This window comes from Rhinopithecus bieti, unplaced genomic scaffold, assembly GCF_001698545.2.
Source record: "Rhinopithecus bieti isolate Rb0 unplaced genomic scaffold, ASM169854v2 scaffold_32422, whole genome shotgun sequence".
NCBI lineage: Eukaryota > Metazoa > Chordata > Mammalia > Primates > Cercopithecidae > Rhinopithecus > Rhinopithecus bieti.
In genome coordinates, this window is record NW_016814631.1 from 2867799 (window position 1) to 2887860 (window position 20062).

General features: G+C 36.3%; 1 protein-coding gene across 7 annotated transcripts in view; it reads right to left on the bottom strand.

Annotated features, from left to right (window-relative positions):
• Positions 1–20062, bottom strand: part of STAU2 (staufen double-stranded RNA binding protein 2) — a 344502-nt gene that overhangs the window by 185487 nt on the left and 138953 nt on the right. For all 7 annotated transcript variants that reach the window (XM_017851604.1, XM_017851602.1, XM_017851600.1 and 4 more), the window contains 4 exons: positions 18851–19010; positions 17191–17298; positions 14531–14743; positions 4984–5121 (listed from right to left, as the gene is read on the bottom strand). In XM_017851604.1, the coding sequence (XP_017707093.1) occupies positions 4984–5121; positions 14531–14743; positions 17191–17298; positions 18851–19010 (619 nt within the window). The remainder of the gene's footprint in view (positions 1–4983; positions 5122–14530; positions 14744–17190; positions 17299–18850; positions 19011–20062) is intronic.

Below are 20062 nucleotides of genomic sequence, written 5' to 3' on the forward strand. Positions count from 1 at the left end.
ATATGTAACAAACTTGCACGTTATGCACATGTACCCTAGAACTTAAAGTATAATAAAAATAAATAAATAAAAAATAAAAAATAAAAAATTAAAGATTTTTAATAAATCTCAATGATTGGAAGTAAGTTTTCCTTTAATAGTATTAAAGGGTGTTTATAATTACCTGGAAAAAAAAAAAAAGAAATGAGACAAGGATGTTCCCTATTATTACTACTGTTTAAAAGTTTACACAAATCCTAGACAGAGAAATAAGGCAAGAAAAAGTAAAAAAAGAATCAGGAGGGAAAAGAACTCATTATTTATAGATGTGATTTCATATATAAAGAAGCTAAGAAACTGCACAGATGAATTACAAGAATCAATTAGATTGTAACAAGCTCAGCATGAAAAAGAGAACTGCATTTCTACATTCCATCAACATTCAAGTAGAAGACGAAAAATATTAAAAAGATACCATTAACATTAAATGAAAATCAAATACCTAGGATGTGCAAATCTTCTACATAGAAAACAAAGCCTTATTCAGAAACTTTAAGAAACACCTAATAAATAGAGCAAAATGCCATGTTCATGGATTGAAGACAATACTAACGTAATATCATCAGTTCTCTTCAAATTGACCTAAACTCAATTAATTGAACTCAATGAAAACTCAATCAAAATTCCTTACATCTTTTTATAATACTTGAACAAGATGATTCCAAAATTTACATGGAAATGCGAAGTGCTAAGAACAGCCAAAATCCTTTTGAGGAAGAACAAGGTGGGGGACACTTAATTGTCTGGATATCTAGACTTATTATAAAGTTAATATGAGGAAAAATTTAAATTTGACTGCATTAAAAATTACTCTTGTTCTTCTAAAAGCACTATTTAGAAAGGAAAGTCACAACACAAGGGAAGGTATTTAAAATGCCATATAACTACAAAGGGCTCGCATCCAGAATATATAGGAGGTTCCCATATATCAGTTTTCTAAAAAACTAGCACAAAAATGTGCCAGAAAAGTGAATGGGCAATCCATATCTGAAAAGTTGAATTGTTTTATCAGTTATCATTTTGTTTAAAAAAATCAGAAAGTTTCAATAATAGCTTCATGCCACTTTAATACATTTCACAATGACAACAAAATTCAGTTTTCAGCTATATAGCGTGATACTCCTAACCATACTTTTCTTTTTTGTCTCTTGTGTAAAATCATAATATTGGCTATTTCATCTGTCCCAGAACATACAAATTCCCATTTGGTATCCACACTTGAGTACTGTTCATCATTTATTCTTACCTCCTTATTTACAGTTTTTATTTGTGTTATTATTTCCAACACTACTTTTAAGTTTAAGTGAACCACCCAATTTTAAGGAACTGGGAGAATATACAACAAAATGGTAACGAAACACAAACTTAAACATAAACAATGTGCAAATGATATAAAAAAGGAGCTGTACTCTCTTTTAACAGAGTTTCAGTAAAGACAAACTAAATGACAGTTCATATAGCACATGAAACACTGAAAGTATATTCCTTACAGAATTTCTGTAACAACTATCACAAATTGTATAGTTTAAACCTGTGAAATATTTTTTAAATATTTCATTGCCTTTTCTTCTGAAACTGGAAACCACCATATTGTGACAAATCAGAAGTAGTCTTTGGACTTCACACTGAGAAGCACAAATCTAGTATAGTCAGACCAGGTACTTACAGCTAGATGAATACACACCACCTGCCATAACAGTGTCTGCCTCAACATGGCAGGCCCTAAGGATAATCTACTCAAACCCCTGGCTAGAGTCACCTCTGTTACCTGTTATCTTTTCCAATGCTTGGTTTGTTCCCCCAGCTTCATCAGTCCCTATGTTGTTGCTGGAATCCTTGTTAGTGAAAAGATTTGGTCAGTTATGTCAGAAGCTTCCTCTACTGCTCTGAGGCCTGGTCTTGGACTTGTCAGCTGTAATGCTGTTCCCATCCCTGTATTCACCTTCTCTCTCTATCTGCTAGATTTCCATCTGGCCTATTCTGATACCTTCAGGACTAACTTATTCTAAAACAAGTGCTTCCCAGATTCATTTACCCATTCACCCAGCCCTTGCCTCACGCAAATTTTAATAATCCCATGGTTGAATAGTTTGTAAGCAGTTATCCCAGAGTAATTTGTTAACAGAGAAAGACCACATTGCCCAAGGACTTTCATTCTCTGCTAATAAACACAACGGTCACTCAAAACATCACTTTATTATAAAAGTTAAGTAAATATATAAATTTCACAAGTCATCTTCCTTGAGAGGTCACAAATTTTATAACTATTGTAAATATAATCTCTACATTTAAATGTGAATTTCTATCTGTAAAGAAGCTCAATTATTTTACCATGTAGCAAAGACTGCCAAATCTTTGTCTTTAAATTTAACAGCTCATTCACATGAATCAAATCCTCAAAAACCTAAGAAACTGAAAAGTTCTGAAATAGAATTTACCAAAAACTTAATTTTTATTTATTTTTTAACAACCTGGTGATCTTAATCACAGGCTGAAACATTAGTATCACATAATAACACAGTGTGCTGATATGCAACTTGGTTTAGTTATCATTATTTTCTGTTTGAAAGATTAAAATACTCCTCACCAAAAAAATGAAAAGCTTTAAGAAATCTGCTTTGGAATAAAATACCCAAATAATGTCATCGGAGGTTTTCTTTATGTAGTAATCAACATAAGTAACTGTATCCATTTTAAAATATATAGACTTTTTCTTTGGTAATAGATAAAAATGAGCATCTCATCTCTAGATATTTTGCTTCCATATTCAATTATAACAAATGATAACATTGCCTAAGTAGTTTATACAAAAGCCGTTACTTTGATAAAATTGCTGCAATACTGTAATGAATCCACTGGGGCTTCCAGAAGGGGAAAAAACAGTATGAATTCAGTGCGAAAACATTTAAAAGCACAGCCAAATGTCCCCATTTGACTAGAATGTTTATGAATACCCATAAAATGGAAGCTGGCCTAAGATATGCTAAATTCCTCTTTCAAAAGGGGTACTCAATACACTCTGTAGAAAAGGATTTGTTTAATAAAGCCAAAGCCAGTTTATATTCCCAATACATGTCTAAAATTCAAGAGACTTTTTTCTTCAAGCTTTGGCATTCAAAGTCTATGTTCCAGAATTCTTCAAAGCTAAGAACGTTAAGGAAAAAAATAGTGAACATATTTTACCAGTGAAAATAACAAAACAATCATGTGCTGGATCCTAATAACTTCTTGACAATAATGTGATTGCTAACCAGAGAATTCCCCTCTTTTTGGATATCTGGGTTCCCAGGAGTGACTTATCTATGACTACATTATAAGTTTACGTCTCCAACAAAAGCCATACAGGCAGGAAGGCAGGCAGCAAATATCTTATCAAATGTTTATTAAGGTCCTACTATTTATGAACCACTGTATTGAGTACTGAAAGATAAAGAAATATGGAGATTATAAATTGGGAGGGAAGGCACAACTTAGCTGTACACTGAAAGTTAGTCAATATGAGATACTGTATTTGAGTGCCAAAATGTCTGCCACATGGTTAGCACTTAATGTTTTTGATTTTATCTAAGTTACATAAAATGTGAGATCCTTGGATTTAACTAAAAAGTCTCTTTGACTAACCAATTATTTAAAAAACAGTTTGGGACTAAGCACAGTGGCTCACGCCTGTAATCCTATCACTTTGAGAGGCTGAAGCAGGAGGATCACTTGAAGCCAGGAGTTCAACACTAGCCTGGGCTACATAGTAAAACCCTGTCTCTATAAACAGCAACAATAAAACAACAACATTTAATCAGCTGGTCATGGTGGTGTATGCCTGTAATCCTAACCTACTCAGGAAGCTGAAAAGGGAGGATCTCTTGAGCCCAGGAAATCAAGGCTGCAGTGAGACATGATCATGCCACTGTACTCCAGCCTGGCTGACAGAACAAGACCCTGCTGCCCCACCAAAAATAAAACAAAACATTAAAAACAGCTTGGGGAAAATAATAATTTAAATATAGACTGGGTATTAGATGATTCTAAAGAATCATGTCTAATGTAAGAAAAGCTTTCATATTTCTTAGAAATATACACTGAATATGTAATGCTGAAATGAAATGTAGTTAGAAATTATCTTTGAAATACTTCAGGAAAAGAAGAGAGAAAGGAAGAAAGAGAGGAAGAAGAGAAAAATTAATAGCTGAATCAAGTGAGGCAAAAATCTTAGTAACTGTGATGTTTGAGTGATGGGCATATTAATGGTCCATTACTATTCTCTCCCCACTTTTGGATATGTTTGAAATTGTAATAAAAAAGTAAAAGAAAAATTTCTTAAGACTGGAGTTTGAGCTGGCAAATGAAGATGAATAGGTAGGGGTTGAAAAGGAGAGCATTTTAGGCATTCTACCTCATTTCTAGCCCATCTGCCAATACACTAGCAGCCATTCCTCGATTTTCTTGGCTACACAATGCAGCAGTCAGATCTCAGCAATTCTGAGTGCCTCAGCCCCCACTAGCAGATGGTTAGCTAGCCTGCTTGCTCTCTTTTTCTAACTTTCCTGACACCCCACAAGCTCAGGATTTTGACCCTGATCCATCTACCACATCTAACCTTCTAAATTTTGTTTCTAATTCCATGTGTCTCCAATTCCCAGTAGTTAATAGACTCCGGCTACAAAATGTAATATAAAAAGTTAAGAGATACACATTAAATGATAAACTCCATGGTAAATAACCTGTATGAACTCAGAGTCCCTTGAAAACTTAGGTTGTCTGTTGTAACATGTCCTTGACACGTGAATGTTTCCCCCAAGTTAGTAGGTGAGCCTGGATAGAATGAATGCTTTAACTGGAAACAGTTTTACTTTCTGCTATTAAGTCCTAGTTTGCCTTTCACCCATATGTCTATTCCATCCTGGGGATTTCTAAATCTTTTCAGTAGTTTTAAAAGGTTAGAAATACCTGCATCACAAATTCTCGACGTCGAGGCATTCCTCTTTCTGAAAGCAAAACATAATCTGGCTCCTTTTCCTTTTTGGCCTGTTGAATTTGCGCCAGGCGGCTAATAGGGTTCATCCCTTGGCCATATTCTGGTCCAGCCTAAAATTAATTTAAGAAAAGTTTTAAAATATGCTTGTGAAACTTGTTATTGAATCCTTAAAAAACACGGTGCTTCTTCCCTCCACCCCACACCCCAAAACTGTGACTAGAAAATGAGTCATTTATGAATATTTATAAAGGAAAATCATAAAATAGACCTGTAACCAAGGCTTCTATGGGACGTGGAGCTTAGAGGTATTAATTGCAAGCTGGGTCAACTATGCTTTTTAAATTGGGCAAACTCTTCAGTATACCAGAGGTGCTTCACAACTTCTGTTCATCAAGAAACATCAAAAAGAACATAAGAAGACCAACCATGAACTGGGAAGAGATATTTGCAACACGTATTATTTTATTTTATTTTATTTTTATTTATTTTTTTTTTTGAGACAGAGTTTCACTCTGTTGCCCAGGATGGAGTACAGTGGTGCAATTTCAGCTCACCACAACCTCCGCCTCCCAGGTTCAAGCGATTCTCGTGCCTCAGCCTCCCAAATAGCTGGGACTACAGGTGCGCACCACCATGCCCGGCTAATTTTTATATTTTTAGTAGAGATGGGGTTTCATCATGTTGGCCAGGCTGGTCTTGAACTCCTGAGCTCAGGTGATCCCACCAGCCTTGGCCTCCGAAAGTGCTGGGATTACAGGTGTGAGCCACAGCACCCAGCCACAACACACATAACTTTAAAAAGACATAACCAGTATCCAAAATATATTTTTTAAGACTCCTAAAAGTATTAAGAAAAGAGAATACAAAACGGAAATGGGCAAAAGAGATAAATAAATACGTCACATAAGGAAAAACTCAACATATGAAATGATAACCTCTAGGACACAGAAAATACATATTAAAAACTTCAGTAAGATACTATTTCACACCCACCAAATTAGCAAAAATTAAGAAGTCTAACAGCCCCAACTGGTGAGAATGGGGAGTAACACAAACTCTTATAAAACACTGGGAGTACTATAAATCGGAAAACAACCTGGCAATGTCTAGTAAAGCCTGAGATGGTACATCCTACCCCAACTAGCCTATTCCTAGGCACATATATACCCTAGAAAACCGTAACCCATGCACACATATATACAGGAATATCCACAGATGAATTATTTGAAATAGAAAAAAAAAACTGCACAAATATTCATCAACAAAAGAACAGATAAATCACAGCATGTTCATATAATGAAATGGTATATAGCAGTGAAAATGAATTAATTATTGCTACATGCATCAAGATGAATGAATTTCAGAAAGAATAGTAAGTAAAAAAAGCAAGCACAGAATAATATATATAGTATATTTTATGTAAAGCCCACTAAAACTACAAAATACTGCTGAAATTAAGATCTAAATAGTCAATATATCATGTTCACAGATCAGAAGACTCAACAATAAGATGTCAATTCTCCTCAAAATCCCAGTAGACTTTTTTCCTTTTTTTTTTTTTTTGAAACGGAGTCTCACTGTTGCCCAGGCTGGAGTGCAGTGGCGTGATCTCAGCTCATGGCAACCTTGGTCTCCTAGGTTCAAGCGATTCTCCTGCCTCAGCCTCCCAAGTAGCTGGGACTACAGGTGCATGCCACCAAGGCTGGTTAATCTTTGTATTTTTAGTAGAGACAGGGTTTCACCATGTTGGCCAGGCTGGTCTCAAACTCGTGACCTCAAGTGATCCTTCCACCTCGGCCTCCCAAAGTGCTCAGATTACAGGCATGAGTACGCACCTGGCCCCCAGTTGGCTTTTTAAAATTTAATGTGTAAACTGACGCTAAAATTCATATAGAAATGCAAAGGACAAAGAACCAAAACTTTGGGGGGAAAAAAAAAGACTCAGACTACCTAATTTCAAGATTATAAAACTATGGCATTCAAGACAGTGTATGTAGTATTGGTATAAAGACAGACAAAGGGACCAATGGAACAGAATACGTGCCCAGACACAGATACACACACACACACACGGTCACGTGATTTTCAAAAAAGGTACAAAAAGAATTCAGCGGGGTAGTCTTTTCAGCCAATAATGTTGGGACAATTGGCTATTCATATGTAAAAAGAAAAAGGAAAAAAAAATCTTCAAGCCAAACCTCATACCATTTATAAAAATAATTAACTCAAAATGTCTCACAGATGCAAATGTAATTTCTAAAACTATAAGACTTCCAGAAGAAAAATTTTTGTAACTTGGTTAGGTAACAATTCTTAGATATAACACCAAAATCAAGTTCCATGTAAAAAACTAATAATAATAAAACAAAACAAAAATATAAATAATAACATAAATTAAATATAATAAATCTTCAAAATCAATAACTTCTGCTCTTTGAAAAAGACAAGTCACAGGCTTGAAGAAAATATCTGCAAACTACATATGTGATAAAGCACCTGTATCCAGAGTGTATAAAGACCTCTAAAAATTCAATAATAAATTTATTATTATTTGAAATAAGCAATTAAAATTTGTTAAGCTGGTAAAAAATTTAAATAAACACTTCATCAGGCCTCATGTGACAGTAAACACATAAAAAATTCTCAGTATCATCTGCCACAGAGGGAATATAAATTAAAACCAAAATGAGGTATCAATACCCATGTATGTGAACATCTGAAATTTTAAGAACTGACTATGCTAGGTGTTAGCAAGGATGTGAAACAACTGGAATTCTCACACACTGCTGATGAGAATTTAAAAGAGCACAGCTGCTACAACTTTGAAAAACTAAAGTTGACTATATACCTACTAAATGACCAAGCCATTCCACTTTGAAGGATTTACCCAAGAGAAATGAAAGCATATGCTCTTAAGATATATACACAAACGTTCATAGCTGCTTTATGAGTAACAACCAAAAATTAGAAACAGCCCAAATATCAAATATCCACTGACAGGCGAATGGATAAACAAGTGGTGGTATATCAATTCAATGAAATATTACCTGCAAAAAAACAGAACCACCAATTCATGCATGCAATAATAAGGACGAATCTCAAAATAATTATGCTGGGTTAAAGAAGCCAGCCAAAAAAAGAGTGGTTTCTTAGCAAATGAAGGTAGAAGATTACAAAGGAACATGAGGAAAATTCTGGGAGGAATGGATAGGTTCATTATCTTGACTATGGTCATGGTTGTACACATGCAAACAAATATGAAAACAAACAGTGCACTTTAAACATGTACAACTCATTCTATGTCAATTATACCTCAATAAAGTTGTTTAAAGGAACTAAACAAATAACATTTTTTAGAAAAACAAACACAGTAGAACTGTAAGGTAGGAAATGGTCATACAAACTAATGATAGAGGTTGCCTAGGGAAGATTGCATGAGGACGTGATGGAAGAGGAGCACACAGAGAGCTTCAAAGCTTATTGAGAAATGTTTTATACTCAAGTTGGGCAGTAGGTCTTTCTCACACTTAGTATGCTTTTTTACTTATACACAAGTTTATACACAGCTTTTTGCATGTATTATAACATAAAAGCAAAAATTCTTGGAAACCAAATGGTCTTTCTGCATATGAACTTTCTTCATGTATTTTTCCTAGAAATAAGTTTGCATCTATTATATGGTCAAAACTTTACTTCCACCTATGAAAATTTATTCTTGTCTCTACTATCGGTAGAGACATGGATAATCACTCTGTTACAGATTACATGTTACACTAAACTTATGTAAAAGCCACTGTGCAGTCTTAGCTCTTCCAGATGATTGCTGCCATTTCGTCCAGACAATTTCTAGTATGGTGCTCCAGGTACAGCCTCCAGGCAGATCTCTCATGGTCTTTCAAACTAAGTTTAGGATTTTGGACTTTATCCAAAGAGTAAGAAAATTACTAAAAGATTTTAAGCAGAGGTATGATATGATTAGACAAGTGCCTCTAAAAGATCATACTTTTTAAACGATCATTTGGTGTCAAGAGTACTTGTAGTCAGTTAAAACCTTAACTGTAGTAGTTCAGGTTAAGAGATGACTGTGAGTTGGACCAAAGAGTGGTAGAAGGGATGGAAAGAAAGGAACCAACTTAAAAAATATTAGGTGACGAGGCCAAGCACAGTGGCTCACTCCTGTAATCCCAGCACTTTGAGAGGCCAAGGCGGGGCGGATCACAGCGTCAGGAGTTCGAGACCAGCCTGACCAACATGGTGAAATCCCGTCTCTCCTAAAAATACAAAAATTAGCCAGGCGTGGTGGCCCATGCCTGTAATCCCAGCTACTCAGGAGGCTGAGGAAGGCAGGAGAATCACTTGAACCCAGGAGGCCGAGATCACGCCACTGCACTCCAGTTTGGGCGACAGAGCGAGACTCATCTCATAAAAAAAAAAAAAGAAAAAAAAGAAATATTAGGTGACAGACTAAATAGGACTTAATAAGTGATTGGACATAAGGGGTAAGAGAGAAGTCAAACGCCGGGTGTAGTGGCTCATTCCTGTAATCCCAGCACTTTGGGAGGCCAAGGTGCGTGGATCACAAGGTCAGGAGTTCAAGACCAGCCTGGCCAACATGGTGAAACCCCGTCTCTACTAAAAATACAAAAATTAGCCGGGCGTGGTGGCGGGCACCAGTAATCTCAGCTGAGACATGAGAATCGCTTGAACCCAGGAGGCCGAGGTTGCAGTGAGCCGAGATAGCGCCATTGCACACCAGCCTGGGCAACAAGACCAAAACTCCATCTTCAAAAAAAAAAGAAGTTAAAAATGACCCCCAGCAGTTTCAGCAGCTGGATGTTAGTGCCAGTCACTGAGATAAAGAACGCTGCAGGAGAAAGAGGTTTAGAAGAGAACATGATGAATTTGGGCCCAAATTTGAGGCACCCGTGAAATAGTAAGTGGAGATGTCTAATAGGCAGTGCAGAGCATATGGTATTCGGGAATCACATATTTAAAGATGAAAGTCAACACCTAGAAGTAGAAGAACAGCTTAGGGAAAGAGGAGGAAAAAGACTGAGAACTTCACTGCTGCAATGGTTAGATGAAGGGAAAGGAAAGAGCAAAATAAACTTTTAGCTTTTGATAAAATACTGGTTTCAACTTCTACTTATATCCTGAAAAATAAAAATTAAATACAGGGCCGGGTGTGATGGTTCATGCCTGTAATCCCAGCACCTTGGGAGGCCGAGGGGGGTGGAACACGAGGTCAGGAGATCAAGACCAGCCTGGCCAACATGGTTAAACACTGTCTCTACTAAAAATACAAAAAAATTAGCTGAGCGTGGTTATGTGCCTGTAATCCCAGCTACTCGGGAGGTTGAGGCAGGAGAATCAATGGAACCCAGGAGGCGGAAGTTGCAGTGAGCCGAGATCGTGCCATTACACTCCAGCCTGGCAACAGAGCAAGACCCCGTTTCAATTTAAAAAAAAAAAATTAAATTAAATTAATTATAAGGGGAATCAAGAAGGACTGATGAGAAAAGACAAACCCACATAATAATTCCTAAGTCTAAGATTGAGATTCCAATGAAAAGATAAAGAGAAGCTCTGAGTCTAGTGCTAGAAGGAGTATGCCCAGTTCATGAAGATGTTAAATAAATAGGAATGTGTTTCCAGTGGTATACTGTCTTTATTTCTGTTTAATTTGACTCAAAGAATGTCTCTGAGTTCCAAGGAAATTATTGTTGATATAGATTGCAATGAAAAGAATCAGATACATAAATCCAATTTAGATAATGATGGAGTTCTGTGTACATTAAGAATTGCTTGGGGCTGGGTGCAGTGGTTCACGCCTGTAATCACAGCACTTTGGGAGGCCGAGGTAGGCAGATCACTTGAACCCAGGAGTTTGCGAACTGCCTGCACAACATGGCAAAACCCTGTCTCTACAAAAAATACAAAAAATTAGCTGCGCATGATGGTGTTGTGCCTGTAGTCACAGCTACTTGGGAGGCTGAGGTGGGAGGATCACCCGAGACCAGAAAATCAAGGCTGCAGTGAGCTGAGATCCTACCATTGCACTCCATACTGGGCAACAGGGGTGAGACCCCATTTCAAAGAAAAAAAAAAAAACTCTGGGTGGCCAAGGCAAGCAGATCACTTCAGGTCAGGAGTTCAAGACCAGCCTGGCCAACATAGTAAAACCCCATCTCCACCAAAAAATACCAAAATTAGCTAGGTATGGTGGCATATGCCTAGTCCCAGCTACTCTGGAGTCTGACATGGGAGAATCGTTTGAACCCAGGAGGCAGAGATTGCAGCCAGACGAGATCATGGTGCCACTACACTCCAGCTTGGGAGACAGAGTGAGACCCTGTATCAAAAAAAAAAAGGGGTGGGGTGGGGAGGGGATTACTTGGTTTCTCACTCTGACTGAAATGAACTACCAGCACCTTTGACAATTAAATTATTCCTTGGACAGCAAATCTTAAATCATCATTCTATATACCAATAAAGACAGTGCTGTAATAACTGTGTCCAGAACATTTGATCTCTAAGATTAGAAAGCCCTCTTTGAAGTCTCGTCTTATAGAGGAGAACTACATTTAAAAACAGAATGTAAACACAAAGACATTATCAAGGCAGTTTTACATGTTAACAGGATAACCCTATACAGTGAATCTGAAAATCCAAAAGTTCACAATTAACCAGTATCAAATGGGCACTGCAGTCAGATGTGACAACTGGATCAGAAAGCTGACTCTGCTACAGAATCCTGGATAGGTTTCTTAAATATAAAGGGACTAATCTGTAAGATGGAAATGAATGCTGGATCACAGAGTGATTAAGAGGATCAAATGAGACAATGTGATTGTTTTATTCCTTTAAATAAAACCAAGGCAAATGATCAGATATTTTCTCTGCTTCCATTGAGTGTAAGAAACTATAGACCCTCAATGTATAAGCCATACAAGGAAGTGAGGAAAACGCTGAAAATCAGGATACTATTCCAGCTGACATATTATAAGGTATGAACATAAAATTATCTAGATTCCAACTCATTATACACATTGTTCTCTCAAAATGATCTTACATTTCACAAAGCATCTACAAGCTTTATTTTAACATAAGACAGACATGGCAAAAGTAACTCCAAGTGTGATGTATATGAGGAAAAATGCAGGAGGCTAACCTAGTCTGGGAGTAGGAGAGGACCAGAGGAGTCCCTAAAAAAGTCAACTTTATGCTGAGATCTGAATGATGCATCGGAGGGAAGTTCTGGGATAATACTGCTCATATACTGGAAGCAGTAGCAAGTAACTGAGAATTCAAAATGTTTCTCCTGTATCCCACCTCTGGCGAATAACATTTAAATAATAATCTTGCTTTTAATAGCTATAGTTAAAACAAGAGTTAGATTTATATCCTACTATAGAAATGTACAGATCTTTTCTAGCCTAACAATTTATTATTATTATCATTTTGAGATGGAATCTCATTCTGTCACCCAGGCTGGAGTGCAGAGGCAGTGATCTTGGCTCACCTTAACCTCTGCCTCCTAGGTTCAAGTGATTCTCATGCCTCAGCCTCCTGAGCTATAGCTGGGATTGACGCTTGCCACCACACCTGGCTAATTTTTGTATTTTTAGTAGAGACCAAGTTTTGCCATGATAGCCATGCTGGTCTCGAACTCCCGGCCTCCAATGATCCACCCACCTCAGCCTCCCAAAGTGCTGGGATTACAGGCGTGAGCCACTGCGCCCAGCCTGGTTTATTATTCTTAATTTATCAAGATAAAACTTAGTTAAATAGATTACACAGAAGTTATGTGACAAGTTTTGTGCCACCATTCCAACATAAAATGCTGTTCTTCCATCTTAGAAAAGCCATAAATTTTATATATTAATAGATTTAAGAAAACAGTTCATGGACACATTCACATAAACATAAAATGTGAATAGGCAGTATTAGATACAAAATACCAATAGTTAATATGTGCTATTTATTACAGTATTTGCATTATCATTAATAACAATTAATAATTGTTAATAATTAATAATTAGTAATTAATAATTACTAATGCATTTTGTGCATTGTTTCAGTTAATACTTCTAACAATCCCATACAGCAAGGTCAATTACTATTCCCACTTCATAAATGAAGAAATATTTTTAAAGTTAGGTAACTTGCTCAGGCCACAGGGATTCATACTCAAAACTGACTGCAAAGGTCATTCTCTTAATAGCTATATTCTACTCCTGACTGTGTAGGAGGAGCATATGAATGAAAGTGCCAGTCCTCTTTGGAACCACTATGACTCATGATAAGTAGAGCTATTTGCATTTATTTTTAGTCTATCTTACATATAACATGTAATTCCAGTTCATGGAATGCATTACCTACTACGTCTTCTAAGTGAAGTAATGTCAGCATTCATTAAAACAAGTATTTAAGTAGTTATTTTGTATATATGTATGTATGTATTTTAAATAAAACAAAGGTACAAAGGTATAAAACCTGTAAAAATACCTAAATTGTGCCACTGTGCAATCAAAACAAAAGAAATCCATTGAGATTAAATATATTTATCTGTAATCCTTCATTAGTACAGCCTAATCAGAAGAAGGCTGCTAAATCAGTGAGGCTGAGCCAGCAACTGAAATGCTGGCAATTTAAGGCTTTCTCTGGAAACACAAAACTCTAGCTCCAGACATGTCATACATGTCAAGCATTCACGGGCACTGTCCTCTACTAAATGCTGATTCATCTCATTCCTCTCATATTTACCTTTTTTCTCTTACTAACGTAAATAAATTCTGACCCAATAAAAGAGTCACAACATCTTGAAAAGCTGTATGCTCTATATTCTTCTTTCTCAAGGTATACACGTCTGAATGAATGGCAACAAAATAAGACCATCTACTTCATAAGGTTACTATGTGGATTAAATGTGATTAAAGCATGCAAAGTGTTGGGACAAAGTCTGGCACATGGAGTGCTTTATGATTTCCAGCTGCTGCAGCTATCAGTGTTAGTATTAGTCATATGATTTTTTTGTATGTATCCTGTTACCATTTCATGATATCCTAAGAAGTTACTATGTAACAGCTTTGTGTGCAGAAAGAACACTGGATTAGACAGCAGTTCAGGTGGTTCGACATGACTGCTGAATAAAAATGGGCAAACTCTTTGAACATGTTTTGTAAAATCTTATTTGTAAAATGAGGGCTAACATCATCTACCTTACACAGTCATGAGGAGTTATAGTAAAGGTGACATGAATGGGGAAGCACTTTTTAAACAACAAAAAATATATATAAATACCTAAGATTATGATTATTTGATGAACAAATTCAGGTGCACAAGTATTTAAAAAGCAAAACAGAACTGTCATTAATTTATAGTCACATGCCCTGCCCTGATTTCAGGACTGTATACAATCTGTAAGTTCAGGGACCTGACTTATAGAAAAATGCTTATCTATAGCTACTATAATACTTACTTAGTAAAACTGACTGATGTTCACAAACACAAACTTACCTTTACTATTGTTTTAGGGCGTTTTTTAAAAAATAGTTTTGGCTTTTCCACCACAGGAAGAGGTGGAAGTTTTTTAAGCTCCTGTAAGACGGTGGTCGCAGCGCGCTTCTTGGAGAGTTTTTTGCTATTTCCTTCTCCTTCTGCAGAGAACTCTCCTACTGACACTCGAGTAACAAAGCTTTTCATATGTGGTGGTCCACTTTCTTTAACAACCTATTAAATACAAGTAAAATATTAAATAATGGATAGGCACTTAAGATGTATTCTTATAGTATGACTTAATATTCATATCAACACCAAAATTAGTATTATGCCAAAATTATAGTATTTCTTTAAGAAAGCTATTATGAAGGTATTTTATTGGAACTATTTATGATACTTGATGCTTAATACAGCTGAAACAAAAGAAATCTAAATAAACACATTTGATTCACAGTCAAAATGATTTTTTATTAGTTTAAAACAGATAATTCTAATTACAGTTTCTCCATGTCTTATGGAGCACAAATTTAAGAACATCAAAAATACCATTAGAGGTCGGGCGCGGTGGCTCAAGCCTGTAATCCCAGCACTTTGGGAGGCCGAGATGGGTGGATCACGAGGTCAGGAGATCGAGACCATCCTGGCTAACACGGTGAAACCCCGTCTCTACTAAAAAACACAAAAAATTAGCCGGGCGAGATTGCGGGCGCCTGTAGTCCCAGCTACTCGGGAGGCTGAGGCAGGAGAATGGCGTAAACCCAAAAGGCGGAGCTTGCAGTGAGCCGAGATCGCGCCACTGCACTCCAGCCTGGGGGACAGAGCCAGACTCCGTCTCAAAAAAAAAAAAAAAAATACCATTAGATTAGATACCATATTTGATAGGCCATCTAGAATGATAATTTGTATATAATTAAATATATCTAACTTTCTCCTATGTATGAGTAAATTACTGGAGAAACGTGTAGTTCTATAAACCACAAAGCACCATGCCTGTGGAAGCCTCTCAAAAACAGTTGATGGATGAAAAGTAAGCTGTTTTTGATAGAGATGTCAAAGGCTGTTTTATAGAAAGGGAAATTTATTCTTGTCGCATGATTTTAAAAAGGTAAGTAGGTATGCCAAAAAAAATCCTAGCTTTCTAGAACAATGAGTTATGGATCTGTCAACTATGAATGTAATGTTACTAAACCTTGTTTAATCTGCTCTCACTTTTACACTATGCCAGCTTTTGGAGGAAATACGTCTTCCAAATCCTGAGGACTCAAAACTTTAGTCTCCTTCAAAATTCTGACCTATAGAAGATGCCCTATTTAAGTAGTTTACTATTTAACATTACACTGAAATTTTGTCTTCTAATATTGGATACTAATTAGGAAAAGGAATGAAAGCACCGCAATATATCAATAAGGTGACATTATTAGGGATAAGGAATTTATCATAAGCATACTTTCCAAGTAATTTAGGTTTACTAGTTGAAACACCAAAACTGTTTAAACACTTTGATGGACATTCTTCTCAATTTAAATAGATAGATAGATAGATAGATAGATAGATAGATAGATAGATATTACTGACTTAATAGAGAATACTAAATATTTAACCTTTAATTGTTCACATTAGATCATCATTATAAACATCAGATATCCTATACCATAATATATTGATGTTCCCAAGAACATCTAAGAATAATAAAACTGTCTGTTCCTATTCACTGTAGCGTTTAAAAAAAATCCCAATAATTTTTTAGTATAAGCACAAGTTTTCCAAATTTTCCGTATCATTTCTTGCTGGACCAATAGGCTCTCAAGTACATTCTCTCCCTGACTTCCTCATTTTGCTGCTTTTAACATGCTGTGGACTGACAACTGAGATAATGCAACTTGTCAGAATGTGTCCAAGAGAAAGCTAACAGTTTCTCAGTCCAACTCAAATGATCCTGCCAATGAGTAAGAAGTGGGAGCTTTCTAGTAGGTGAATGTCATACAATGTGAGGGAAGATTATCCACAACTCTTTCAGCTTATTTCCTGGTTCTTGCCTACTTTCCAGACATAAGTTGTAAAATTAGTGACCTCTTAATAAGGGAAGTATTATGACAATTATTTTTTTAAGTTTTCTTTTTTGAAATTTCACACAATTTTATGAATATATTTGCGATATATTTATCTAGCTGTAAAGTCAAGAGTTGCTTCATTACATCTTACTTCTTGGTGATTTTGTTAGTCGAGGTTAAAGTTAAACATATTTTGGCCTCCACACAATTGAAAAAAAATTGGATATTAACATATGTGTCACTAAATCTTAACTTGAATAAATTTAATTTAATCCTCACTAAATCTTAACTTGAATAAATTTAATTTAATCCTATTTAAAATACCAAATCCTATAGGATACCACAAATTATCTACACCCAGAAAATAACTTTTATAAAATTGAAATATCATGTATACAAAAGGCTTAATACAGAAAATAAAAAAATCAGAAGGAATCTGTGTTATCATCATGATTTCTATTTTCACCAGGGCTTAGATCATTTTGTTATACCGGGTTTGAACGTACAGAAGCACATTAACTCTTGCAGGATACTAGTATACCAGTTAGTTTTATTTGTTTGTTTGTCTGTTTGTTTAAAATAACCAGAGCAAGGGAAAAAATGGGAAGATCTCTACCGAGTACATACCTCAAAACTGACAGGCATATTTCGCTTCAGAGCAATTTCAAACACTAAGCTGATCTCAGACTTATTTGCATCTTTGTCATCATCCATATCCTTTCCTGATTCACCATTCTAAATCACAAAAAATAGGATAACACTGAATCGTGACATTATAACAAACTTTACTTTTATTCTACAGTCAAGATGGCCTATTCAAATTACAAGAAGAAACAACAAACTATAGACTGTATCTGCTGCATTGTCCTGTAACCACAGCAGTCAAGAGCTTTGCTGCCAGGCTTTTGTTACTTGGTTTTAGTTTGTTTTCCTTGAAGGAAAAGCATTTAATGCAGACTGGAAATCTTTTACTCAACCATACACTAATTTGAGTTTAGCCTACATCCCTAGACCTGGCTCTCTTGTTTTAAAGTTCTCTACCCACCCAACCCCCAACACCCAGGAATTCCCCCACCACTGGTGTTCCAATGTGATCTATGAGGATGAAGTTACAGAAAGAGTGCAGGATGCAAACCGGGAGCATCCTAGTTGGAGATCTATGTCTGGCACAGGCCTCGGTTTATCTTATTCACTTATTTAACACATACTTCTGGAAGGCCTCATATATGCTGAACCCACTGTAACTATTAGAGAGAAAGAGACAGTATTCCTGCTGTCAAGAAGTGTATGATCTCATGGGAAAACAGATCAAGAAATAGACAGGAGCTCTCATGAAAGAGTACAAGCAGAAAAACACCCAAGTCTGCCATTAAGATAAATATCAAAGGAGAAAGAAACAATTGGTTTGGGGAAAGGAAAACTGTAGAGTTTGAACTGTAGGGTAAGTAAGAAGCTCACTATGCTGCCAAGCGCGATGGCTCACACCTGTAATCCCAGCACTTTGGGAGGCCGAGGAGGGTGGATCACAAGGTCAGGAGATCGAGAACATCCTGGCCAACACAGTGAAATCCCATCTCTACTAAAAATACAAAAAATTAGCCAGGCGTGGTGGTATGCGCCTATAGTCCCTGTTACTCAGGAGGCTGAGGCAGGAGAATCGCTTGAACCTGGGAGGCAGAGGTTGCAGTGAGCCGAGATCCCGCCACTGCATTCCACATTCCAGCCTGAGCAACAGAGCGATGCTCCATTTCAAAAAAAAAAAAAAAAAAAAAGGAAGCTCACTATGCTATGTATAGGACATGCCTGAGCTACAGATACTATTTTGAAGTCAGTCAAGAAAGTAGCTGAAGCCAGGAGAATGAGTGAGATTACTCAAGAACAGACTCAATGTCCTTATTTGTAAAACAAAGGAGGACTGAAAAAATCTATAAAATCTCTTCCACTTTAAATCCTTGATTCTATATTCACACGATGTAATCTATATTCAATAAACATAGTATGAAATATAAGCCAAATCAATGTTATTTCTCATCCTCATATACATCCCCAAATCCCCAGTTGCCTGGGAAGCGAACTCAAAGGAAGAATCAAAGTTCTGAAAGGTATAGTCATCCTGCAGGAACACATGAAGCAAGTATAGTAGACAGTCTGAGACGTAAATCTTAGCAGGTCTTCACTCTAGTATTCTTCCTAACAGAACAGTTTATTTATTTTAATTATAAAATGCACTGATTTGTTTCACTGGGAAAGTAGAAAGAAGAGACTGTCACATGCACCAGCACCACACCTGAGGCGATCTTTCTGGAATAGGTTCATTCTGCAATGCTTGGAGGGCTTTCATTGCAGCATTGTGTCTAGCAGCTTGTCGAGTCTTTCCTTCCCCAAAAAATTCATTATTTCCTACAGTGAGCTGAACATAAAAGATCTTAGGCACTGGGCAATGATACCTAAAATAAGAAAATAAAAACATTAAAGTTAGCTTAATAAAACCACTCTACAATCATTCATAAGATTTATTTTGTTTAAAATGATACCAATTATATAATGTGCTATACTCAATAAAATTTTAACCTCAAAAATATACTTTGATAAAATGTGAGTCAATACATCTATAGATAATAGCTTATACTGATCTCCATGAAAAACATATATAGAATACAACATTAAACATAAAATAATACAGTAAAAATTATTTAATTATATCACAGGAGACTTCCTGGTGAGAAGTTTTTGGTTAGATTTTGACAGAAGTAAGTGAACAGTCTGGTGAAGCTGCAACAGAGGCTGGGTCAGGCAAGACTGTTCAGGCAACAACATGTAGATTACTGTGCTTTTTGCAGAAGATAATTATTATTAGAAATACAGGAGCAGAGAAATGGACTGAGTACAATGCAAAGTAATAAGGAGAGCAGATTCAGCAAAGGAATAGGAGTTTAGGCCAATTCTTAAGCAGGAAGTGTTATATTCATACATTTTATGGTGACTGAGGTAATGAGGCTAATGACATGTGACTAAAAAGCTGCAATAATGCAGATATGAAAAGATAATAGAGGCTGTAAGAAGAAACAAAAAAAACCAAAAGCAATTAAGGAGAAAAAATTAAGATACGTGATAAAATCCATTAATTCAACAATTATTTATGGAGTGTCTTCTATATGACAGGGGACTGTGACAATGAACAACAACACTTAGAGTAGCAAAGATAAACAATAAGAAAAATATGTAGAATACCTAGTATGCTAGAGACAGATGTAAGAAAAAGTAAAGAGGAAAGGGTTCAGAAGTGTCAGGGAGGTAGTTTTTAGATAGGGTGGCCAAGAGACGTTCCATTGAGAAAATATCAATTGTGTAAAGACCTGAAATAAGTTAGGGAACAAGCCATGCAGATATCTGGAACAGTGCATCTGAAGCAGAGAGTATACCAGCAGCAAGGGCAGCGAGGCAGGAGTGTGCCATGCATGTTCAAGTAACTCGGAGGAGGCCTCTCTGGCAAAAGTTT